This window comes from Hyaena hyaena, unplaced genomic scaffold, assembly GCF_003009895.1.
Source record: "Hyaena hyaena isolate Hyena2069 unplaced genomic scaffold, ASM300989v1 scaffold_914, whole genome shotgun sequence".
Lineage (NCBI taxonomy): Eukaryota > Metazoa > Chordata > Mammalia > Carnivora > Hyaenidae > Hyaena > Hyaena hyaena.
The window spans coordinates 141,854-168,797 of record NW_024081545.1 but is presented as its reverse complement, the minus strand read 5'-3'; the positions used below and the strand labels follow the sequence as shown (position 1 = coordinate 168,797).

Sequence of the window (26,944 nt, the reverse complement as noted above, 5' to 3'; positions counted from 1 at the left end):
GCATATGACTGTGTTCTCCAATCAGTAGGATCTGATGGTTCTCAGCACCTCGGTGGTGCTAACGTAGCACGGCCGCTGGTGTTTGAGAACTAAAACACAAACAAGGAAAACATGCTCTTGGACCCTCAGTGTCCTCTGAGGGCTACTCACCTCGCGGTGTCCAGCGCGGGAAGAGTGGGAGACGGGCTAAATCACCTGCGAGGGTAGCCAGCTCCAGCCTCGCGCGCACATCGCCCCAGGCGGAGCCGGAGGCTGCGAAACACGCTTTTATTCGGGAGCCGGGCGCGCGGAGGATTTCCGAGGCTCCGCCTTCTCTGGCCCCGCGGCGCCTGAGTAATACCCTGGTTGAGCCCGGGAGGGGCCCGGCCCCAGGCTGCCGCCCCACTTGGCCCTCCGCTGGGTCGGGGCCTGGCGGCGAGCGGCCTTCCCAGGCGCGGCTGCCCGGAGGACCACGGGCCTGCCTCCCGAGACCTCGGCTTCGCACTGTGCTGTTTCAGTCGTGCGTTCCGGCCGCGCGGCCGCTCCCGGTGCCAGCAAGAGCGCGTCTCCCCAGGGGAACTCACTGGAAAGGCCGCCCAGCGAGCGCGGACCCCGGCGGTGCCGAGAATCCTGGTGAGGACGCGCAGCGCTGGCTCTTGGCCAGCCCGAAGTGCAGGCCCGACTGCCAGTTACAAGGTTTAACGTTCCCTAAACCAGCTTCTACATTTTGGGTTTTAACTCCACCTTTCAGCTGTGCTTTCCCAAGTGTCTTCTCTGATGCAGTGGGAAGACAGCATCCTTTGTTTAGGTGGTCAGTTAGGCGGGATTAAAGTCTTGTCCTTCCTCGTTGTATCGCTTCTTTAACAAATTTAAACCTTCTTACCAAATTTAGATTTGAATCTTCCCATCAGCAGGTTTTGTTTTGTTTTGTTTTGTTTTTTCCTTTTAAACTCCCTTCCATTTCTGTGTCTTCCTTGTGTGTTTATTTCCCCGCTCCAAGTAAGCGTGGGTATATGCGCGCGTCCCTTTCTGGATAATTTTCATTTCCTTCAGAAATGTTTTTCACTTCTTGGGTCAGTTTTAATCACTGCTTTTCAAGCAAGGGGGACAATGTCAAGTAAGTATCTCCACCAAATAGAAACCACTCACCTTGTCTCTCAGCCTCCTTTGTGGGTAGGATGGATAAACCTACATTCTGTACAGTAACCTTCTTCAGAGCATCTAAAGTGATTAGTGACTGTATTTTCCTAAACCAAATTCTTCCTCTCCTAAGGCATTGCCGAAATTTCTAGTGGTACCACTTTCCTCTTACCACAGGAATGAAATATATTTTTCCTGTTCTTTCAGTCATATGATCTTCATTGACACATCACCGAATTTGATTAACATGACTTTGGAGGAGAACATTGAACTTTTTAGTTAGGTTTTACCTGTGCTTTTATTGTTTTTAATGCTCTGTAGTTTATAGTTAGCGGAGAGAATGAAGTCTCTGAAGAAGCATTTGTTAATTTTAGAATTCAGTTTGCAGAATTCATCCTCTGTTAATTTAGAATTCATCTGTCATAGCTATACATATACATGTATACCTGCTTACAGCATAAAGTACTTCATAACGTACTTGTAAGTTTCAGTGTTCCATTACTTCACTTGATAAGAAGTTATAGCATTTTGAATATGATACACCAAAAACAAAGAACAAAAAAAAAAATCCAAGTCATTTGGCCCAACTCCCTAATTTCACAAACGAGAATCTAAAATCTAAGGTATATTGAGTGACTTGGTTTGGGTCACTAACCAAGCTTTCTGTGATGCAGTTGTGGAAACCTGGTCCAGAACCCCAAAACAAATCCTTTATCAATGGACTCTTTGGGACGCTAGTCAAAATATCCTTTGCTGTCAATTTTAACTCTTTTTCATCAGTCACATACTGGTTTTCCTCACACATAAAATGTTATCCTCTCATTGTCCATTTCAAAATTTTCCTTGTTAATAGTAATTAATATTAATAATTAATTAAGGTTCTAAGAGGAAAGGCTAAGAATGACTGCTCATTTATTGAGTATATGTGCATCATACCATTTGGTCTTTTGAAGTAGCAACAAGTAAAAAACAAACATAAAACCTTAAAACTGAAAGAAAACAAGCTTTTTCCTAAAAACCTCTTATATAATTACAGTCCATGAATTAGCTTAAACTTTTTCTTGAAAAAAAATTTTTTAACCCTTCTTTATTGAATTATGATTAACATACAATGTTGTATTAACTTCAGGTGTAAAACATAATTCATTCAATAATTCTATACATTATTCAGTGCTCATCATGATTAAGTATAGTTCCTATACAACATTATTATATTATTGACTGTATTCCCTATGCTGTACTTTTCATCTCTGTGACTTATTTATTTTATAACTGGAAGTTTGTATTTCTTGATTCTCTTTATCTATTTCACCCATCTCTTGAACATTTTATTTTCTTTAATTTTGTGTCCTGTTATATGAGTCATTTATATTTATTTATCCAGAGATTGTTTCTAAATTTCATGTCCTCTTACTGTTAACCTGGAATTTGGTGAAAAAAATCTACATTCAAACTGACAGTACTGCTAGTTCACTGTAAGTTTCTTAGGCCCGTGCCAATATCATTGTTTATTTTAATAATGATTTTTTAGTTAACCTAAGAAAATAGTACTTAATTATGGGTGATAACGTCTGTTAAAAATAAACACTTGATGATTATTTGTCTTTTATATAACAGATTAACAATATAGTTCTGAATCTAAACTCTTATTTAATATAAGTTATTGAAGCTAAATTCTTTCCTACCTTGTATTCATTTATGATGGTGTAAAAATTTAAAATTAGAGTCCATGTACAGACTAATGCAGAATTGTATGAAATATTTGAATATTAGGAAATAGAAGTAAAATACAAATACCTTTTTCTTAAAAACTTTCCATTTTTCATATTTACTTTTAATCTTATATGCTTACAAACTGTGGTTTATTTTAAAACTCTTCATTTGCAGTGAGTTCATTATCTTTTATGTCATCCACCTACAATGATTTCAGAAGAGGTTAGAAAGAGATTAATATATTTAAAGAACCTGACTCATTGTGAACATTGTGAACAATGACATCATTAAAAAGAACTTATTTGTTTTCATTAATATGCTGTTAACAGGAGAGGCATGATGGGTGAGTTTTCTTCTTAATCGGGGGTTCACTATGGACAGGAAGAGCCTGCCTTCTCAGCAAGAAGATTCTAAAATCACAAGCTCCAGCCTCCATCAATGATGACAGGATTACCTGTTATGTAGGCAGACTGCAATGATAAACACAAGAGACAGAACAATTAACCAGGTTTAACACAGGTTGTGTTTCTTCAAATTTTCCATGACTCATACTGCTAAACAATGTACCCTCATGGTAACAGGAAAACTCACCTAACAAACAGATTTTAGGAAAAATCTGAATTAAATTTTGGATGATCTGAAACTGCTAACATGTTCTTGTGAGCTAGAGTTACCTGGCCTCTGGCTAGTGTTTTAGCACATGTCATATTCTAAACAGGTGTTTGGTCTCAGAATCAGAAATTTAAGTTTAGTGATATTCAGCCATTCCCTAAATTAGGATAAAGTGTAGGCTAAAATAGTACATTTTCATTTTGAAATTCAGAACTATTCTAAAGTAGCTGAGTTTTATGCCATTAATAAACTTTTGAACATCATCAAGTGTATTAGTCATAAAGTGGTCTTGTTAATTACCAAACAGAATTTTTATAGAAGATATTGTATTTTTAGTTGAGCAAAATACATAGGTATTGTCAGAAGCTGAGGCACACTAAATGTGTTTTTAAAATGTATATGAATAATAATTATTATTGTATCTATTAAATATGAAAAAATATTCTATACTAGTTTCAGATATCCAAATTTGTACAAAACTAATGGAATTTTTAAAAAATTACTATTGTTTTTGCACAGAATTTTGCACTGTCCAAAGAAATAAAGCTGAAGTAAACCTTGTGGTAGAGGTTTAAAAATCTTTTAACTTAAACACAGATGTTAAATTTGTGTTATTATTTTTAAATTTATCTGAAGCCTGACACAGTGGAAGAAACAGGAAGGAAAGACATCACAGTATGAGTACAGACATTTTTAAAGTTCAGTCTATGAAAACTGATCACATACTGTAGATAAACTATCACCAACTCCCCAAAGGTTTTTTTAAAAAGCAAGCTTTCTGCTAGGCATATGGACACCTTGGGGCTCCTCTAAAAGTCCAAAGATTTTTTTATTGCACATTTCAAGCCAGAACATTTCCAAATATTTGGTAAACTTAAGCTCTGGCTAAACAAGGACAATTTAGCTCATCAGCAGTACCCCCTGATTCAAATGAACTCTTCTGCAGATACAGATTCAGAGAAACAACAAAGGCCAATAACTTGTTGCATTAGTAGTAATTTGTTTAGCAATTTCCCAGCTACTAAAAACTGCTGTTAACAGTCCTGAGAAGTGTAACTTTGGTCATGAGAACATTTCAACCACTATGTGTTACATTCACCAAGTAGCTGGCATGCAAGTTACTGTAAGGAAGAGCTAACAGATCAGTAACACACCTCCTCAGTCCTGCCTACTCCCGGTCTTCCTCTCATCTCAAATGCTGCAGTTCCCTGGCCATGTAATATTCACATACACCAAACAGGGGGGTGTTTCTGTGCTTTTTACCTTATAAATGTAATTTCTACTCTCCTAGTTGTATGCCATTTAAGAATGTGCAATAGCCATTAAGGAAGAAACTGATTAGTAAATAGGTACAAAATGGAAAGAGATAGAATTAGGAATTTCTATATGTGATAACAAACAAGAACTCACAGAAAATAGCCAGTGAGATTCTCCTAAATGAGTCACCAGTAAAACTAAAACCACCAGATGCCAATTCTGTGTATTCTAGACACAACTAAATCTGGTTAGCCCTCTCCCCTTTTCACCTGAAGCTCTCATAATTTTGGAGGTTCAATTGCTCAACTTATATTTAATTAGATTTTCCCCAATTATAATTTTTGAAAATAATTCTCTCTCATACAATTGAGCAATTTAATTTTTTCAATCCTCCATATCATTTGCTACAAGATTTAGTGACACGCAGAGTTGAATGAGGAAGAGTTGGTGGCTCAGATCAAAGTGGCCTTTCTTTGAGCAAATTAAATTAGAATTTATCCCTATCTTGTAATTGCAACCTCTTATCATATATACGTTGCAACTCTCTAAAATGACATTATTTTGATAAGCAAATCATGGCCAAATGAAGAATAATGAACTCCCTGGGAAGAATAGTGCTTACTTCATCAGAAGCCAAATACACACAGAGCAGGGCTACTTCTTCTGCGGTTGCAAATCTTCCAGTCTTCTGTCTCTTCAGGAAAGAGCTTAGTGCCTGAGATCAGAAACCAAACCAGATATCAGTGTTGTGAGGTGAAATCTGAATTCACCAGCAACTCCTTCAGGAGGTCCAAGGCAAGAGGAATCTATAGAGGTACCATTGGCTTGCTGCCTTGATTACTCATGTATAATACATGATAACATGAGAATATCATTAACTGTGGACTAGAGTGACTTCCAAGCTACTCAAACTAGTAAAACCTATAGACACTGTGTCTATACTAAAACCTGTAGATACTGTGTCAGATCAGAAAGTAAATATTAAAGAGGAAGGCTTTAAAAATTTTTTTTTAAATTGTGGTAAAATATACATAATATGTTATTTATTATCTTAACCATTTCTAAGTGTATAGTTTGGTAGTGTTAAGTACATTCACATTATTGTGCAACAGATCTCTAGAGCTCTCTTCATCTTGCAAGACTGAAACTCTATACCTGTTATCCTCTAACTCCCTGTTCTCTCCTCCCCTAGCTCCTGGAGGCTGCCCTTCTATCCGTCTCTATTTATCTACTCTAGGTAAGGAAGAGGACATTTTCCAACCAGAATATTTAAACACATTTAAAATAGTAGATATACCTCTTCGGGATTTGGTCTGGCTTGTATTCTTTCTTGCAGAGATGGGGTATCAACCGTTCCTAAATGAAAATATTCAGCTTGGTTAATTACTCAAAGTGAAAAAGAAATTGACAAACTTTAAACTTCCTTTCCATATGATACAGCAGTTAACGAAATCCTTCCCCATAACTTAGAATGATAATTTTACCTCCATTTTTAGGATTTTTAAAAACATAGACCATAAGGGCGCCTGGGTGGCTCAGTTGTTTAAGTGTCCGGCTTTTGATTTCAGCTCAGGTCATGATCTCATAGTTGTGAGACTGAGGCCCACACTGGGCTCTGTGCTGGTAACACAGAGCCTGGTTGGGATTCTCTCTCCTCTCTCTCTCTGCCTTTCCCTCCCACCGTTGTTCCCTCTATCCCTCCATCTCTCTCTCTCAAAATAAATGAATAAACATTAAAAAAAAACCCAAACACCACAGGCCATAATTGTTTGTGACACTAGGCAAGGACACTGGGTGAGTCACCCTGCATCCCCAAGATATACTTTAGTCACATTATACTGCATGACACTTTATGGATTTTAAGCATTTTTACGTATATTATCTCAGTTACTCCTCAAAACAACCCTGGAATGTAAATACAACCATATAAGTACTTCACCAGTGAAAGAACCCAGTTGCCTTGATGATCTCAAAACCATTCTTTGCTGTCAGGTTCACTCTGGGGATTCTCAGAGACAGTGTGATGCCTGTCATGGTCCTCTGTAATTAGATGGCCCAACATTTTCTTCGTTATCTTGCCTATTTTCATTGGTTTCAAATTCCTATTTTTCACCACTGTTTCATGTTTCTCATAAGAAATATAATTTGGAATTATTTCACTTTAAAAAAAGTAAGAATGACACTAAACATTTTAAAATACCACTTGGTTCAAGCTCCTACAGAGAGACTTTCCCAGACTTTTTGTTAATTTTTGTAATCTGTAAATTCTCTTTAGAGGGCCTTTAGGGGGTGGGGGGTGGTTGCTGACAGTACTCTGGGCAACCACATGGTATTTCTAAGGTCATAAGTGATTTTAAAGTCATACCCTCTGCTCCTAAGAGTGCCATAGGGATGATGTTTACTAGGAAATAACTTCTTTTATTTTTTTTCTTTGTAAACATTTTATTTTTTTAAGTAATTGCACCCAACTTGAAACTTGAACTCACAACCCCAGGATCAAGAGTTACATGCTCTACTGACTGAGCCAGCCAGGAGCCCCAACCATTTCTTAATTTACCATCACTTGCCATTTCTCTGGAGAGGGTGGAAATCTTCAAAATCAGAAAGTTCTAGCTCCTTGGTGTTTATACCCTTTCTTTAGCTTACCTGTCTCCTCTCATATTTCATCGTAAGTGGGAAGCACTTTTGACACTCAGAGTAGAAACTGTCTTTACTAGAAATGGTCACCTGATCCATTAGGAATATTTTCTACCTTCCACACTGCTGCAGACAATAGTGTGGATAAACTTTCTGAAACCAAGTAACAAAGCTTCCTTTATACCCATCTTCTGATAATATTTTCTTCACTTCCCTCATCCATAGTCCCCTTATAGTCCCAAATCCTACCAACAGTATGCTCAGGACACCTTAAGCTTCCCTTGAACAATGGCCTCAAAATCCAGTTTTAAAATACAACTTTGACAGCTTCCTACCACTCAGGCAAGTGAGCATCATCTCTTTCATACGGCTGGTATTAATGGCTATTAATGAAACTATAGAGCAAGCCTATGCCTTCTACTTAATTCCATTGTCCCAACTCTACTGTGTTCATGGCATGGACCACACAGCATGCCATAGTCTACACAAGCCTGGTGTTGAAGAGTGTGACTATACCACCAGCAGCGCCATCCCAGACACACTCACTCACTCCTTGTCAGGTTTTCTTCCCTGACTGGCTCATGAGTCACAACTCGTTCCTTGTCCCACACAGTTTGATAATATATTTTCCAAACTTCTGAAAAGTCCAGCTGCTAAAACAACCACATTTTCCAAACCATTTTCCCATTTATTCCACTGGGTAAATGATACTAAAAATAGCTAGAGTCAAGTATCACCAGTGTGTATGTTAAAACCCAGTGAAACTCTTCCGTATCCTCTTTTTTCTTAGTGTGACCTATGTTTACCTTTCTAATCCAAGAAAAATTAAAGAGAACACCTCAATCATGGGAATTCTGCGGCTTGAAAGGTATTTCACATTCCTCTTCTAAATTACTAAGTCAGTGGCTTTTAATCTGAGGGGAGGCCATGGTGGATTATATAAAAATCTCATGTGGAACTTTCCAAACTACACACAATTTTTCCCATCAACTCTTTCCCCAAGTTCTGGCGTGCACTTCACGTTTTGAAAAGTTCCATACGTAACTGTGAAATGCTGCTTCTCCCCAGCCCCCCAGGACCAGTTGTGAACGACAGAGAACAAGCTTGATTCTGGATATGTGATATTTAATTCCTTTCCAGAGAAGAAATTAATAATTCTTCTTAGGCAACCTGTATTCATTCTGGGTCAGTGGAACCAGGTAAAAGGGCATATCTATTTAATAGACATACCCATAATTCTTTTTTTTTTTTTTTTTTTTTTTTTTTTTTTTTTTTTTTTTTTTTTTTTTTTTTTTTTTTTTTTTTTTTTATTTATTTTTGAGAGGCACAGAAAGACAGGGCATGAGTGGGGGAGAAGAGAAAGAGACACAGACAGAATCNAGTTAGCCAGGCAACCCATGATTCCCATTTTTCAATTGGGGTTTTTATGTTGTTGAGTTGTAATTGTCCTCTCTATATATTCAGGATTTACAAATATTTTCTCACATACTCTGGGCTGTCTCTTCACTTTGAAGCAGTTAAAAGTTTTGTTTTTTTTTAACATTTATTTATTTTTGAGAGGCACAGAAAGACAGGGCATGAGTGGGGGAGAAGAGAAAGAGACACAGACAGAATCCAGAGCAGGCTCTAGGCTCTGAGCTAGCTGTCCGCACAGCCAGATGTGGGGCTCGAACTGAGATCATGACCTGAGCTCAAGTCAGACGCTTAACAAACTGAGCCACCCAGGCGCCCCAGACATACCCATAATTCTTAAGAAAATGAGAAGTTATTCCTACAAAATAAATTATAGAATGGTTTTGTTTGGACAGATTGAATGTCCTTTCTACTAATAAGACGTTCTGCTCTTCTTGTTTCCTTTATATGAGAGGTCAGCATGCATTCTGGTAAAGAGCCAGAAAGGAAATATTAGTTTTGAGAACCTTTTGGTCTGGTACAACTACTCAATCTGCCTGTAGCCGTACATGCGCAACCTGTGTGTGGGTGTGTTATAGTAAGACTGTATTTACTAAACAGGTGGTGGGCCAGATTCCACCTGCAGGTCAATGTTTGCTGACCCCTTTTTGTAGCGTAAAGGAAGGTTTTAATCCCTCCTTTTTGGTTATCAGCCCAGGCGATTTACAAGACTTGGTAGCTCTCTGTGTTCGGGGAGGCTCCTCTTACTTTCTTCCTGTGGTTCTGTGAACACGGTCTACTTTTCATCTTTTGCCTGGCAAGGTCATCTCTGGTCTGCTTCCAAAGCACCAAGCTCTGGCCAATGATGTGTCTTGGCCATGAGATTTGGAGTTGTTCTACACATGTGAATACCACTTAAATCCTTTCCATCTGTGGTTCATTCCTAATGACTAAGAATCTCATTGCCAACCTACTATTGGGACTGTTAGCTTAGTGAGCCTAGACCCTTTTTCATTTGAGCTTTTCCCAATGACAGGACACAGTACAGCATGTGGTAAACAAGCTTCTGTGCGTATGTTTCACAGTGCCAGCCATGGTGTCAGGAAGGACAAGTGCACAGCCCTTCATGCCTACCTCACCTGGACACACACAGTTGCACCTGATGCCCTGCTGGATGAAGTCTGCAGCCACGGACTTTGTGAGGCCAATCACGGCTGCCTTGGTTGTACTGTACACGCATCTGTTCACAACCCCTGAGGATGAAAGGAAGGTTCAACCATTGAAGGAACAAAAAAGTCTCCATTAGAAAGGGAACACAAATAACTGTCCTACTTCCTCCCATGCCATCCTTTTTACAATTTGATTCAGGGGGCGCCTGGCTGGCTCAGTTGGTTAAGTGTCCGACTCTTATTTAGGTTCGTGAGTTCAAGCCCCATTTTGGTCTCTTTGCTGTCACCTTGGGATTTTTTTTCTCTCCCTCTCTCTGCCCCTCACCCTCTCTCTGTCTCTAAAAATAAATAAATACACTTAAAAAAATAATAAAATTTGATATCAGGTTTTCTTCCTTCATGGGGCTAGTTGGGAAAATAAGATCATTATTGGCACAACTCAGTTGAGACCTAGGTGTTGAGATGCTGCACATAGGTGATGGCAATAGCCTTAGGTTTTCATCATTAGTTGGTAGATTTCAAAAGACAGTCAGGGTAAAGAACAACAAAACAAAAACCAAACCAAAACAATCAAGGGTCTGAGGCATTTCTCTGCCTTCCTCTCTTGCAGGCTCACTATGTGTTCTTGCGAAGAGAAGGAATGTTATCTCAGCAGTAGTGATTTCATTTTAAACTTGCAAATCTATCTGCCACACTGTGACATTTGACATTATTCCAGATGGCACTGTGATCCTGGCTCTTCAACTTGACCTCTTGTGTAGGGCCCAGATCCACTGACTTTGTGAAGCACTTCCCAAATTATTACCCTCCACCATATCATGCCAGCACTTTGCACAAACCTGTGTTATCATTTTACCACACTATAGAAGACCTGCATCTGCCTGACTCTCTTCCTTTTGGATTGTGAGTTGTTTTGGGCAGGGATGTGTAGTGTTCAATACATCTTTTTTGGTTAGTTAGATGGATAAATATTTCCTTATTCCAACTTGATTTCCATTTCCATATCCATTGGAAGTGATCAGAGGAAGGGCAAATGAAACAAAACTTATTTTTTACAACTGGTTTACACTGAGGCAGAAAGGGCTGATATTAAGGAACTTAATAACAATTTTTAAAAAAGTGGTATTGAAATTATATGTGGGTTTTATAATCCCTGCTGTGTTTGTTCGAAAAACCCACAGCTCATAAAGTTTTGGGAGTATGTGCATCGTGATTCCCAGAAGACGGACCTACCTTTGAGGCTGGAAGCCACAGAGGACATGTTGATAATGTTGCCAGATTTCTGTGCAAGCATCTGCCAAAACAAAAACTTTTAAAAATTGCCACTCTGCAAGACAAAAATAATATCTCTTTAAAAGATTTGCATTTACTTATGGTTTGCAGAACCATCTTCCTAGCTATTAACATTAAGCATCGTTAAGCTTCTCTACACCCTCACCCAGTCACTGCTAGGAGTTGATGGCATGCTGACGCACTCACTGGCAAGAGCATTTCCCAGGGGGATTACTGCCTTCCTTTGGCACAAGAGCATCAGCAAGATCAAGGAGGAACTCTGAGCTAAATGGAAGGTTAATGAACATTGTTACTTTGTATTCCCAATGTTGGAAAACTCTTACTTTATTCAACCTATATTTGTTGAACACCTACTGTGTTCAGATAGAGTGCTAGGTCCAGGAGATTTGGAGATAAATGACACCTCTCTGCCTATGCAGAGCTGCCAGGGGCCTGGCCGGGCTGACATAACCAGCATCCAGAGACAGTGGAGACCTCCAGAGAGAGGGGTCGGGTGGTGGGAAGGGACCAAACTAGGCTGTGGGACACTCAGAGGAGAGCTCCTGAGGAGGAAAGCGGCTGGCTGATATTTGAACACTGGAGTGTTAGTTAGAAAAATAAAAGAGAAAGGTGTCTTAAGGAGTGAGGACCACATGTATAAAGGCGCTAGCACAGAGCTGGGAGGAAGGGATGGGTCTGGCTGGAATGTCCAGAGTGGGAGGTATGAGGCTGCAGAGGCCAATAGGGGCTACTTTTAGGAACTTGGGCTAAACCCTGGAGGCATTGTGGTGGTGACAATGAGGGATTTAATGCAGAGACGTGGCATGTTTTGATTTGGGGACTTCTAAGATTATTGTGGCACGACATAGAGGAGAACACTGGAAGCTGATACAGTGATTTCAAAAGGACTAATAAAAGCTGAGATGCAGAAATGTCTATGAGTTACAGCGGGAGACAGTGAGGTGGTAAGGGCAGGACATGGTAAGTGCTTACACGCAGTGAGGCCTGCCTCCCTCAGGGCGAGCCGTGTTTTCTAAGAACACCTCCCTCAGAATTCCCCCACTCCAAGGGTGAAGGTCTGAGGAGGGTCTGGGGCTGTTTTGTCCTCCTAGACAGGGCACACAGTAGGTGGTCAAAACACTGTGATGAATCAAAATCTCTTGAGGGGCTACTTTAAAGTGCTGCTTGCTGGGCCCTGCCCCTGGTGTAAAGGAATATATGAATGAAAAAGCTGCTATAAAATAAAAATGTTTTCAAATACACTTCTACTTAAGTATAATACATATGTGTGCTTTCAAGGGCATGTAGGTATGTGCAAGGGCGTGGGTACCCATGAGGAAGCAAGAGGTGGAGAGAATTCCTACTCTATGGGCTCTACCTTCCCATTGAAATCAGAAGCTGGGAGGATGGCTGTAAAGAACAAGGTGGGGGGAGGGATGGTGGACACAGAGAGTGGTGAGGAGTTAAAACAACTGCTGAGAGGACGTGGAAGAGAACAGAGGAAGAACCCGAGAACAGAGGAAGGAAAAGCAGGATATCCTGTGCCATGAAAGTCAAGCGGAGAACGAGTTTCTTAAAAGGAAGAATCTCAGCAGTCAGTGTAGAAAGAGAAGTTGCTTCTGCTGGGGTGAGCTTCTCCAGCAGCTTTCAGACAGAGAGCTGTCGGGATGGAGGGGAGTGACTGGATGGTCGGGGGGTGAGGGCGCTGCGAAGATGACAGATCTCCCCGTGGTATTCTCCTGACTTTGTGTTCTGATACTTAGTTACTATTTGTATGCAAGAGCAGAGAATCTATAACAACCTAAGGCATTGTGTTGGATGGATTAAAGGGTACAGAGGGAGGCTGAGGTGACCCAATCTAGCCAAGGATAATGGTAGCGGTGAAAATATTTAACCCTACTCATTTGTCTATGCGATAAAGAGGATCATAATGAGATGGGGTCCTCACAAAAACGACCAGGAAGATTGGTAAAGTATAATGGTGTTGGAAACGAAGCTTTAACATTTTTTCTTATCCGGTTTAGCAAATGATCCATTTTTACTTATTTTTTTACTTTTTTCCAGTTTTCTTGATCTATCATTGTCACATATAATTCATTTTCATGCCTGTAGAATACATATATTCTAATAGAGTATATAAAGATGGGCTATTAAGTACATTCAGTGTCCAAGCATTGGAAATACTGTAATTCCTCAGGCAAAACTTTGGAGTTCAGTCACCTAGGAGATGCTAGTGCTGCCCCTTAACACTTGTGCTATCCATTCAGGCAGGCCAGTCTGCTGGATCTAGAGCCCTCAGTCCATGCTCAGCACCCTTCCATGCTGTTTTCTCATTGCCGGCTCAGCACTTGCTGGTAGAGTGTGCATGCTCTTCTTGGCTCCCCATGTAACATCCCCCTCTGGCAAATATGACTTGGTATTATACAGTGAAGTCTCCAGTATATAGTAATTCTACATAGGACTCACCTCCCAGAAGCTCAGACATGGGCTAGAAAGAGCTCTGGAAATTCCCTCCAGCTGTCAATCTAGTTGTCTTACCCTGACCTAGCTTTTCTGTCCCCACTGAGCTCAGCTCCTAAACCTGGCTCACCTTGGTTTCTTGGGTCTTTGAGGATTCCGTGTCTGGCCTCTACCTGGACTGACAGCCTAGATTCATGTATTCATTCAACAAATACTTGCTAGAGTATCTCTATGTACTAGAGAATCTTCTAAAATATGGCAAAGGGGAAAAACCTCCACATATCAGAGACTTGCCTGACTTTGGATTTTGCACTGACCTCTTCTTATAGTATTTTCAGCTTGTTCTTTGCCTTTTTAAAAAAATCTTTTTTTATATAATTTATTGTCAAATTGGTTTCCGTACAACACCCAGTGCTCATCCCAACAAGTGCCCTCCTCGATGCCCATCATCCACTATCCCCTCTTCCCCACCCTCCATCAACCCTCAGTTTGTTCTCAGTATTTAAGGGTCTCTCATGGTTTGCCTCCTTCCCTCTCTGTAATTTTGTTCTTTGCCTTTTGACTTATATTCCAGTTTTGGAACGATTTTCTGTGTCTAACCATGATCAAAAATTTCCTACAAGTGTTCCTATGTTTTGACCACCTGACTTTTCAGATCTGCTTAGACTCCAAATCCTGACTTCCCCTGGAAAGTTCTAACCTGTTATATGTGCGTCATTGTTAATGAACCCAGAAGATCCCAGACAATTAGGGCTGAAAGGAATCGTGTAATATCTCGCCCTCATTTTGTTTTTTTAAAGTTAGTTTATTTATTTTGAGACAGAGAAAGAGCACAAGCAGGGGAGGGGCAGAAAGAAAGAGACAGAGAGAGAGAATCCTAAGCAGGCTCCATAATGTCAGAGCCCCACATCGAGGCTCCATCTTGTGAACCATGAGATCATGACCTGACATGAAACCAAGTGTTGGACACCTAACTGACTGGGCCACCCAGGTACTTCATCTCATCCTCATTTTACATAGAACAAAGTGCAAGTGCCATTTCCCACGGCACATGGTGAAGTAGGGGGAGAGTTCAGGCTGTAACGCAAGTTGGAAATCCAGGGTCAGGTTGGTTACTGTCACTTTAATAAGTGGCACTGACTTCTTCTGATTGCTCATCTCAGTCAATAAATCCCAATCTCTTGGAGTTTTTTTTTTTTTTTTTTTTTTTTACAAATGAGTATTACTGGCTCATATGAGTTATTGTTAAGATGTTTTAAATTATAGGCAAACGCACTAATTTGCAAGTTAGTGTTTGCTATTTCAAAAGTTAACACTACTGACAAGTTTAAATTTCAGTTCCGCTGGACCATACCCCACGCCTGCTCCCTTCACTCGTATTTGTCAAGCACTGCAGACATGAAGTAGGCTGGTTTTGCACGTGTGATAGTCTTACCCACTATGAGATAAGTTTTCTCCTTTTACCGCAGCCTCTGTTTCTCTCCCAATCCTAGGTTAAGAACCAGGCTTCAAAAAATAATCCAAGTTACCAAATAACAGATTGTCATAAACTCCAAATAATCAAAAAAATGAAATTTATATTAAAAATAAATTTGCTAGGGGCACCTGAGTGGCTCAGTTGGCTAAGCATCTGACTTTGGCTTGGGAGGTGATCTTACAGTTTGTGGGTTCGAGGTTCATGTCGGGCTATCTGCTATCAGCAGATGACTTCAGATCCTCTGTCTCCCTCTCTCTGCCCCTCCCAAACCCCTTTTTCTCTCTCGAAAATAAACAAACATTTGAAAAACAAATTGCTAGTTCCATATTCCATGGACCCACTAGGAGATCCTTTCTAGGCATTAAACAAGTAGATTAGATGGAAACAAATTCCTTTGTTACTAAGTCAGTTTTTCTAGTTTTCCTTTCACAATTCATCTGGATCCTTCTTCTTCATTTTTTTCTTTTTTAAAAAATGTTTATTATTTATTTTTGAGAGAGACAGAGCGTGACTGGGGGAAGGATAGAGAAAGAGGGAGACACAGAATCCAAAGCAGGCTCCAGGCTCTGAGCTATCAGCACAGAGCAAGACATGGGGCTCGAACCCAAGAACTGTTAGTTCATAACCTGAGCCGAAGTCGGACACTCAACTGACTGAGGGGCCTAAGTGACCCAGGATCTTTTCTGACATTAAGTTGAATGTTCAGAGTAAAGCATCAGCCCTGCCTTACCTTTAAAAAGCTCTTCTCCTGCACTGGGTTGGCAGCATTCAGTATTTCTGCCATCTAATGCAGCTGAGATGGAAGAGAAGAATGGCTCCTCTGCATTTCACTAGGGTTCCATTTACAACCTTGGACTGAGCTGGTTCTGTATGCAGTCAATCCCTTTCATTGTCTGAGCTTGTGCCATCTGCTCATTACTGGCTTACAAGTTCATTTGAACCCAGTGGTTTTCAATATTTACACTCCCCTCCCTGAGAACACCTAGTGTATACTTTGCATCAAAAGGCATGTCATGCTTGTAAAACAAAATGAAAAGCATTAATGAGTTGTGTAAAAGCTGTGGAATTCAAGGGTAGCCGACTCGGAGGAATGCTCTCTCTTTAGCACACACTGTCTCTCACCTCTCTGGTTCCTCTGTGGCTTAGCTAAAAACAGGAGTGCAAGAAGAACACTCAAGGGACAGAAAAGCAATGAGGTACATCCATCTGAGAGCACGTGGCTAGACAATGAAATTCAGGAAGGGGCCCATTCTCTCTAGGGTTCAAATCCTGGCTCTAACCAGTTGCTAGTTATATGACCTTGGGCAAGTTACCTCACTTCCCAGTTTTATCCTCTGTACAATGGATGGACAAAGTAGTACCTACCTCATCGCATTCTTCTGGTCCCACACGCCTCCTTGCTCTCCCTCCCTCTGACCCTCTTCCTCATATAACTCAATCACGATCTGAGCTGAAATCAAGACTTTGGCACTTAACCAACTGAGCTTCCCAGGTGCCCCTTCTTCATAGTACTTCTAACCACTCCCCAAGTTATATATTTATTTAATTATATGTTATCCTGTCTCCCCAAAATAGGATCTCTCTTTTAGAAGGGACTTTGTTTCCTGATGTGTCTTCTGCACCTAGAATGGAGACTTGCATAAAGAAAGTGCTTAATATTTCTTGAATACTTCTTAACTAGAAGGTTAAGGGAGTTTGTATTAAGTGTCTTAATATGAATGTTCAGTACAGGTTAGTCATTGTGTTAGCTACTGTCACTCTTCAGTGCAGAAAGGTGAGGACCCTTTCTGGATGCCCAGTGTGGAGGCCTACTTATCGTAGTGACGGTGGTCCTTACTTTAGGAAGAAATGCCTTGATCATCAAGTACATGCTGCGGACATTGAGATTCATCGAGAAGTCCCAGTCCTTCTCCTCACAGTCCAGGATGGTTCCATGATGGACAAAACTGGAAGAGGGATTAATCAGTGGGGAGAAATGATCATTTAAGATTTCTATTGCATTGCCTTATCATTTTATATCATCATTTACTGACTTAGACCTTATGAAGAGTTTAGCAATTCGTAGTATCACTTAGTAAGTATCCAACAGCTTAACTTAGCTAAGTACATTTATTTGAAAACAACATCCTTCTTTTGAAGAGAAAGGCAAGGCTTGGGGCCACCAAACCTAAGAAGCTCTATGGCGACTCTTGAATGCTGAGAACAAACTGAGGGCTGATGGGAATTGGGGTGAGGGGAAGGGGGGGTGATGGGAATGGGGAAGGGCACTTGTTGGGATGAGCACTGGGTATTATATATAAGCCAATAAACTATTTAAGAAGAAGAAGAAGAAGAAAGAAAGAAAAAGCTCTATGGCAACTGCACAGGAAATATCAAAAACAATATCAAAAACAAATGAGAACACGATACCTGCCCTCCTATTTCATAAGCAACAGTGCCCCCAGGTGGCAGAGATTTAGCATTTTCGAAGGGAAATCAAATTGCAAAGGAAAACCATGGTCTCAACATCTCAGGGTAGCAAAGCAACATTGCTATCATATGGTTCTAAAGTACTGAGTAAACAAAGCAGAACAAAACTCTTTAAGCAACCTTCACTCCTTTTCAGGTCACACTTTTAAAAAAATTTTTACTGTTTATTTATTTTTGAGAGAGAGAGAGAGAGAGGGACAAAGTGCAAGCAGAGGAGGGACAGAGAGAGGGAGACAGAGAATCCAAAGCAGGTTCCAGGCTCTGAGCTGTTAGCACAGGGCTTGAACTCATGAGCTGTGAGATCTTGACTTGAACCGAAGTCAGATGCTTAATTGACTAAGCCACCCAGGCCTCCCTCAAGTTACACTCTTAAATAACCTGCTCATCCATTGTATGACAGCAGGAACCACACGCTCTATTTCTGTATCCCTTATCTTGCTGAGAATTTAATATGTAGATATTCAAAAACCAGTTCTGCTAACTGATTTTTTGTCATGGCTCTGAGTATATTCTCATATAGGGATGAGCAGTTTATTTATGTAATAGACTGTCATAAATTGTTGCTTTAATATTTACACAGTGTAACATCTGACAAACTATAGAAATATAGAAAGAGGTTTTTTGTTGTTGTTGTTGTTTTTTTGGTCAGGAAACAATGATTAGGAAGAAGAACAAAAATGTCTTAGAAGGCTCTGGAATTTTTCCATCAATGCGGCAGTACAAATAGAACAGTACATAAGGAAAGTGGAATGTCACTTAGTTCCTGTGTAAACGTCGGCTGTACTGATTTCTACTGTCACGCCTGAGCAGGGAAAGTACTGGCACGAGCTGCCCTCCATGTTCCAGCCTCTCCTCATTCATACAGGGTTCAGCGCGTTTGGTACCACTGAGTAAGTTCAGTTAAGCCATTCTCTTTGTGCTCTATACAGAGATGCAACATGGAAACTTCTTTTGGTGGGTGGGATTCAGTGTCCCAGTAAGAAACACTGAGCTTGGGATCTGTAAAGGACTTGCTAGAATGTCTTGGCAAAAAATTGGGAACACCTGCATTTCAATAAACGGAAATACACTTTGTTTCTGGTAAATACACTTTGCTTTAAAGACACCTACTGGGAAATGGCTTTTCATTTTATTTTATAAGTCTTACTGGAGCATTCACAGTTAGTCCATTAGCGTGAGCCTGTTACCAGCCTTAAGAAATTTAACCGGTTTGGATTAATACCAGTTCTCTTGAGTAGACTGTCATTTTCCTTAGGACTCAAGTCCATGTCCACTTCTCTTTTTTTCCCCTTAAGTTTGTTTATTTATTTTGAGACAGAAAGAGAGAGAGAGTGCATGTGCATGCAAGCAGGGAGTGACCGAGAGGGAGAGAGAGAATCTCAAGCAGGCTCCACACTATCAGCACAGAGCCTGAGCTCACTTCCATGGCTGTCTTACTTGCTGAATCTTACTTGGAATAAAGTTTGTGTCTAAAATCTAGCTGTATTTTCTAAGAAATATATTATGGTTCATGATGGATAATTTTGCTTTATTACCAAAATTTTTAAAAAAGTTCATTTATTCATTTTGAGAGAGTGAGAGAGAGCACATGCCAGAGGGGGGCAGAGAGAGAGGGAGAATCTCAAGCAGGCTCTGAAATGTCAGCCCAGAGCCTGACACTGGGCTCAGTCTCACAAACTGTAGAGTCATGACCTGAGCGGAAATCAAGAGTCGGATGCTTAACTGACTGAGCCACCCAAGTGCCCCTTTTCAAAAATTTTAAATAAAAGTCATAGAAAGCTTTCTGTAGGGAGAGTGAAATAAAAAAGTATGAATTACCCAGCAACATTAAAGAGAACATCAAGTCTCTCAATTTCATTGGCAAACTGATCAATTTGTTTCTTCTTCGTGACATCAAGGCCCCGAATTTGAATACCTGAAAAATAAAGCAAGGCACACTATCTTTACTCATAAAAATATTTAACCTTGGAGCTTTAGCTATTCTGAAGTGTGAAGACTGCAGTATTTGTGCAGTTAGGCTTCACAGGATTGTCAGTCATTAGTAGGGTCTTATCAATCTTGAGAATCTCATTGGTAAAAATCTTAAAGTCCTCTCCATCTTTTTTCTTTTCTTTTAAGTAGACTCCACAACCAACCTGGGGCTTGAACTTACGACCTGAGATCAAGAGTCAGAGGCTCTACCGACTGAGGCAGCCAGGTACCTCTATATGAGCTGCTTCTCAGTAAACCAGCAGCAATAGCTGCAAGTGGGCTCATTCTAGTCCCTTCTTTCTTTCTTTTTTTTTTTTTTTAATGTTTTTATTTATTTCTAGGAGAGAGAGAGAGAGAGACAGCGTGAGCAGGGAGGGTCAGAGAGAGAGGGAGTCACAGACTCTGAAACGGGCTCCAGGCTCCGAGCTGGCAGTCAGCACAGAGCCCGACGCGGGGCTCGAACCCACGAACCGCGAGATCATGACCTAAGCGAAAGTCGGATGCTTAACCGACTAAGCCACCCAGGCGCCCCTAGGCCCTTCTTTCAACCCAGAGGTTGAATCACTGCTACAGTGATGCTGAATTCTGTCTGAGGAGGAAGGGCAGGCGCAGTGGGATAAGACATCGCTTCTATTTGTGTACTTGACCTTTATGTCAATTCTATTATCGACTAGAAATGACTTTGTTGGTCACAGGTACCATCACTTATTTCTGGACTAAATTCCAAGAAGAAATGAGAGGCCAGAGGGAGGGAGGAAACACTAACCATGAGAGAGTTGCATGGAGTCTCAGACTGACACCTTGTAGTCGCTACTAAAAAAAATATATGATCTAATGAAAGTGGCAGTCATAATTTTTATGATTTAAAAAATATATGGTTTATTACTTTATTCTTCCCTTTTGGATACAGAAAGGAAGGATTACAAATAAAGCAAGGGAGGACTAGAATGGAGTTTCAGAAGGACTTTCTTTTTCTCTTTCTTTTCCAGGACAGCAGCTTCCTTTAGACTTGTTGAAATGATAACTCAACTCAGTCTTATTCAGTTAACTAATTCAAGGAACTAAACTGTGTTTGATCATGCCACCGATTCCATTTTGCTGAAACAGTTAACTTTAAAATGAGTTCTATGTCCTGATTGCTTTCTGAGTAACGCCAATCAAAGCCCTTTGATGTTGGAGTTAGGTTTGGTGTGGTACAGTTAGGGGCAATATGCACCTAACCAAGTTAATCTATTATAGTTTCTGGTCATACGTGATTTTAAGGCCGAGTTGTTTCCAATATGGTAGCCACTAGCCACAGGTGGCTGGCTACCGGGCACATGAAATGCAGCTAATCTGAACAGAAATGTGCTGTCGGTGTGAAATACACATGGATTCCAGAGATTTAGTATTAAAAAATGTAAAATTTTCCATTGTAGTTTTTTATATTGCACATGTTAAAATTATAATATTTCAGATACATTGAATTAAGTAAAATACATTATTAAAATTAATTTCACGTGTGTCTTTTTACTTTTTAAATGTAGCCAGTAAAAAGTTTACAATTGCACGTGTGGTTCATGTCATGTTTCTTTTTTTTTTTTTTTTAACGTTTACTTATTATTGACAGACAGAGAGACAGAGCATGAGCAGGGGAGGGGCAGACAGAAAGAGAGACACAGAATCTGAAGCAGGCTCCAGGCTCCGAGCTGTCAGCACAGAGCCTGATGTGGGGCTCAAACTCACGAATAACAAGATCATGACCTGAGCCGATGTCAGACGCTCAACTGATTGAGCCACCCAGGCGCCCCTCATGTCATGTTTCTACTGGACAGCGTCTCCCTCAGAGGGAGGCAGAGAAGTGGAAAGTCATCATCAAAAGTTAACATAACAGGGGTGCCCGGCTGGCTCAGTCTGTAGGGCATGCGACTCTTGACTTTAGATTGTGAGTTCAAGCTTGTTGTTGGACTAGAGCTTACTTAAAAAAAAAAAAAAAAAAAAAAAAAGTTAACATCTACTGAATTTTCACACGTAATTTAGTAATTGAGTACTGAATTCTTCAATATTTTGGATAAATAAAAAATTTTAAGGATACGCCTTAAATTTTGTTAATACATTTACATATGTAGATTTTTGTCTGTAGGTTCACAGAATACAGATTTTTAAAACATGTTTATTTTGAGAGAGAGAAAACAGAGAGAGGGAGAATGCAAGAGAAAAAGAGAGAGGGAGAATGCAAGAAGAGGAGGGGCAGAGAAAAAGGGAGAGAGAGAATCCCAAGCAGGTTCTGTGCTGTCAGCATGGGGCTCCATCTCACAAATCATGAGAGCATGACCTGAGCTGAAATCAAGAGCCAGATGCTTAACTGACTGAGCCACCCAGGCACCCTACACAGAATATAGACTTGATATCAGAGAATAAGTCTCTAAAAAAGGCCAGCAGAACCGAGCAGCTGAGGAATTTTCTTTCAACATGTGAACACTCTTGCTTTATAATACCTTGCAGATTCTGAATCCCAAGTTCAAACCGCTGAGTTGCTTACCAGGGTACTTTCCCAGTTCCTGAAGTTTGGACTCATTGATATCTGTGGCTATGACTTTGGCACCTTCTCTTGCAAAAGCCTGGTAGACACAATGTACAAATAAATCCTTTGTTTGTTTGATTTGATTCCATTCTCATGAGTGGAAAGTCATTTAGCCTTTCCCTCCTTATCTTATTTTCACTGTCTTCCCTATAAAATAGGTGGAATTTTAAGCTCTCTGCTCTCACTTCACCCTTCCAATTGTTATTATTTTTACCATTAATTAGAACAACGTGACATACATTGTGCTTTTCATCTGACTTTGTGCCTTTAAGAGTTATCAAATAAAAGAGTGTTTCTAAAAACTAGGACTCTGTTACTGACACCTCTCAAAATACTATTCTGTGATGTGATAGCCTGTATTTCATTTCTGAGCTAGTTCTTATTATTTTCCATTTCTTACTATATTCCCAATAATAAGACAGAATGGGTTATTTTCACACTTTTTCTCCTAAGACTATACTACTGTTTTCATAAATGTCAAACCATATCCTATTACACTGTAAGTGCATTAATGAGCTCAGCTCTGGGTTATAATGTACAAGAAACTGATATAAATTAGAAGGTGAAAGTAACCTGATAGTCTTGTATCTCTGGAGTCCTACATCTGAATTGACAATTTCAGAAAGGAATACATTCCTGTAGGTCCCCTGCAGTAAATATATCATTGTGGAGAGAAACTGAGGCAGAGAGTTAAGTTTCTCAGAGTCCAAGATTATCATTGATGTCATATAATAAACATATGCGGTATTCATTCCTTCATCTGCCCTGGGTCGGGGCCAGTGAGTTTTCTTTTTGTAACTTCAGATAACAGGGGCACAAAAGTAAACAAACAAACAAACAAAAAAACCCAAAAACAAAACCACAACCCAAAACAACCAAAAACTAGAGCAGAATTAAATAACCAAGGGCTCTGTCCACATAATTTAATACCTCAGAAGTTAGTAAGCAAACAAGAGATAATCACTTACGATGGCAGCTGCCCGGCCAATCCCCTGAGCAGCAGCGGTCAGGACGATGACCTTCCCATCAAGTCGACCCATCATGGAACCTGTGGTTCAATCTAGAGACATGTGTATTTAATGGCTTACACTGTAGCATGTGGTTCTGCGCAGTGACATCTAGAATGAACTTAACGACAGCATTTCTGTACAAATGGTCTCATCATCTGAATTCTCCAAGAATGCTGACCCTAGATACTAGCATTGTAATGAAACACATTTTGCATAACTCATTGAGGTGATAACTGGCATCGGACAGACATTGGACTTGAACCTACTGTTTCGTTTCTTCACTACTTAGAGAAGACAGCCTCTAATACCGATATAGCAGGGGAGGAGTCCTTCCCCTCACTGCCACCACCATTCTCCCTCAGTCTCTCTAGACATACTTGTATGGCATTGTATGTATCCTTACTTCTTGGAGCTGCTTCCCAATTCCTCTGCTATAAACTTTGTGGGGATTTGCACTATCAATTGTCTATGGCTTTTCCTTGTTCCTTGCAGAGATTTCACGATTGGCCTCAGAGTCATTGAACAAAAGAGCTGGAAAGATAAAATCATGTCCAACACTCCCATTATATAGAGGGGAAAACTGATCTGACTTGCTCGAGGTCACAAAGCCAGTTATGAAAAAACCAGAACTAAGCTTGGGCCTCCCGGCTCCTTTGCTAGGTGAAAACCCACTCCACAGTGCTGCTGATCCTCTCTTAAAGTTTAACCATGGAGTAGTAACACTTTATCAGATACATCAGTTTTTTTTCAAACTGGAGACTGAGAAATTCTGACACAGGGAAAATAAGGTATGCATAAGATATCTGGTGCTTGGATTGTAGATTGTGGGATGAGAGGAATGGCTCATGATGAGATTGGGGGTAGTTAAGAGTCAGATGATGATTAGCTGAGGCTGTCTTCAAGAAGCTGGGTGCCTTTCTCACCTTGCTGTCCTTTATGGCTGCCTCTGATCTCACACCAAGTCACAAAATGGCTACTTGGTCCCAAGCCATCTCACCCATATTACAGGCAAAAAGAAAAAAAAAAAAAAGTGGGTGGTGATGGGAAATAAAAGCCAAAAAAAAAAAAAAAACAAAAGCCTTTCAGAGAGTCCTCGCTTTCTAGTCAGTAAAGAAGCCCTCCTCAGATATTTCAGCCCACATTTCACTCATCAGCTCTAGCAGCAAAGGCTAGGAATTTGAGAGTTTTGTTTTCTGGCCTCTATGAAGAGAAAAGTTGTCGGAGGGGGTGCACAGTTGGTTGGGTACTGAGTGAACCTACTTAAATAGTTCGTGTACAGATAACCTACCTACACAATCACTGCTCAATTACCTGCCTAATAAAATACAGGTAACAGGTTAGTCTTGCCTAGAGGGCTCACATGATCTAGTGCTCTTTGTGAATCCATCTCTACTGTCTTCAGCCAACCTTGGCATTTTGCTGTAATCGAGCCTTCACACTTTATCTAAGCTCGGAATGCTGAGGAGCCAGTTACTCCCGTGGGCAAAGCGCACTGAAGATGGAAAGAGTGTGACACAAGCAGACACGTATTTGAGAAAGATCACTGGAACCCATCTTGGGGAGTGGGTGGTGTCCTTGGGAGGGTGCTGCGTGGGCCTGAAGGGCCGCGGGTGAAATAGGAATGGGGAGAGGGCTGGATGAGAGAAGCGTCTGAGACGTGAGACAAGGCCGGGTCACCAGCGCACTATCGTCAGAGGGCTCAGGTGGCCTGCGCCGCGCCTCGCGGCTGTGCATCAGGCCTCCGGATTGCAGGTCCAGGAGAGCACCTTGTGCTTGGCCTGGGTCCCGCGGGCTCCCACGCCCACTGCCCCGCGGTGAGTCCGCACGCGGCCGCTGGGCTGGCGGCGGACCTTCGTGCCTCTGCGGCGCCTTTCTGCCCGGCGTGGGTGGGCCTCCCTCGTAGTCTGACAGTTTCCCCCAATAACCCTCCTGCACGTTTACCTTCGTCTTGGTGTTTTGCTTCTCTGAGGGCCAGACGAACCACGGGCTCCAGGGACCTGCTTACGGCCTCACTGATAATCTCGGTTAAATCTGCGTTGGTCATGCGCCGGAGAAACTGAGCTTTTACACTGCCTGACCTACTTTGATGCCATGGATTTTCGCTATTTGTCTTTATTCCTACACGAGTGATACGTTTTCACTTTAAACATGTAAAGCGTTGAGAGATACAATCATATATATACTTTAGCAAGTAAGAGAATCCAATCGTCTTTATCCCCTCCCGCCCCCCCCCTCCCCCGCCCCGCCAAATCCTGGGCGTGATGTATTAAAAAGCTATTATTTTACACCTCTGTCAATTGCTGGCTTTAGGCGCATGACACTGAAGGCACACACCAAAGGTGTCCCTGGGAATCTTTGACACCCGGAGAAGCACTTACTGAACAACTGCTGGACCACAGAGTAGCTGCTTTGCTCACTCCGATCTCTCCCCTAGCTGGCCTTGGCTTTCTGAGACCAGATTTTGAAGCTAAAGCCTCACTATTAGAATAAACGACACTATGAAACTAAAATGTATTTATTTGGGAAAACGAGTGCAAACATGGCCTCAAATGGTAAAATACAACGTGAAAAACACATTGAAAAACTAATATACCAGAGTTTCAAACTTGTTAAAAACACATCCTTACCCTGATCTAACTGCTAAGATTAATCTTGAAATAGGTAACTTGCAGAACAAAGCAAAAATCCAAACCTCTTCTTTTACCACGCTACAATTTCATTAAAAAAAATTAGGAAATCTTACTTTAGAGCAAGTGGATGGCGTCCTCCAGATCCCCGTGCGAGCAACAAACTTGAGACCTTTGTGCAGAAGCAAGTCAGGTGCTTAATAATGCATGTTGGGATTTGTAGTTTCTTTCAGTTTCAAGGAGTCGCATACGCTGTGTGTGTGTGTGCTTCCATCTAGTGGAGGTCATCTAGAACTGTTAACTCCAAGGAAGGAGAAGGCGAAAAATGGAAAAGCCCATTACAGTTTAGGATGAGGAAATCATTTGCTTTACTTTAACTTATCTTTGTTGTCTGTTCTGGCCTATTATGTGCTGTTCTAGGATATTCAAAATTTAATGTGTCAGAAATTTCATGTGGAAGAGGAGAGGAATAAAATAAAAGGACCCTAGATTATTTAAGATAGTGGAGGCTTCCTTCCAGGCCCTTCACCAAGATTGTTTTGAGGGAAATAAAAATTCTCTCATGTTTAAGGTATAGTTATGGTTGTTTTGTCACAGTCTACTCTATAACACTAGTACATATTTAATGGCAGAGTGCAGGCCTCCTGACTACCCTGAGGGGGCAGGGTCCAGGCAGCACTCTGAGCTTCACAGTGTGGAGGAGGTGTGGAGGCTTGAAAGGGAAGGACATGTTGGGTAAGAGCAAAAAATCAAGTTTGGCTGAAGAGAACGGAGATAGTAGAGATTGAAAAGAAAGGACGAGGTCATGTGTGCTAGACTTAGTCACTCATACTTTGGCAGGTGTGTAATTGAGCAGAATGATTGTGTAGGTTATTTTGTGCATGTACTGTTTAGGTTGGTTTACTCAACATCCACCCACCTCACTTTCCTCTGCCTTTTATTTTATAAAGGTTGGAAAACAAAACTCTCAAATTCATAACTCTTTTTGCTGCTAGAACTGGCCAAGGAAACACAAGCTGAGGAGGACTTCCTTCTTGGATAGAAAGGCAAGGCCACTCTGAAATGTTTTCCATTTCTGCCCTTTCCCTGCTTTTTCCTGGAACGTGAATATGCCTTGGGACACGGCAGCCATCTTGTGACTCGGTACAAGGTCAGAGATACACATTAAGGACAGAGCCCGGTGAGGGAAGGAACCT

The 26,944-nt window shown here is 40.9% G+C and overlaps 1 protein-coding gene and 1 long non-coding RNA gene across 4 annotated transcripts; one reads left to right on the top strand and one right to left on the bottom strand.

Moving 5' to 3' along the window:
- The first annotated feature begins 363 nt into the window (after positions 1-363).
- LOC120222822 lies at positions 364-9,875 on the top strand. Its single transcript, XR_005526123.1, has 4 exons — positions 364-612; positions 5,894-5,938; positions 8,415-8,537; positions 9,816-9,875. It is a non-coding gene; the product is annotated as an uncharacterized LOC120222822 (long non-coding RNA).
- Positions 2,426-25,953, bottom strand: BDH2 (3-hydroxybutyrate dehydrogenase 2). 3 transcript variants are annotated; one of them, XM_039220825.1, is made up of 10 exons: positions 25,865-25,953; positions 23,080-23,171; positions 22,070-22,148; positions 19,396-19,492; positions 16,946-17,054; positions 11,133-11,193; positions 9,870-9,983; positions 5,999-6,057; positions 5,324-5,416; positions 2,426-3,302 (listed from the first exon to the last, which is right to left on the bottom strand). In XM_039220825.1, exons 2-10 carry the CDS (start codon positions 23,152-23,154, stop codon positions 3,249-3,251), a joined length of 741 nt encoding a protein of 246 aa, XP_039076756.1. In that variant the 5' UTR covers positions 23,155-23,171; positions 25,865-25,953; the 3' UTR covers positions 2,426-3,248. The 3 variants fall into 3 exon arrangements, with proteins under 3 accessions (XP_039076756.1, XP_039076757.1, XP_039076755.1); XM_039220826.1 differs by lacking the exon at positions 25,865-25,953 and adding an exon at positions 24,045-24,105; XM_039220824.1 differs by lacking the exon at positions 25,865-25,953 and having other exon boundaries at positions 23,080-23,181.
- Between the last annotated feature and the right edge of the window lie 991 nt (positions 25,954-26,944).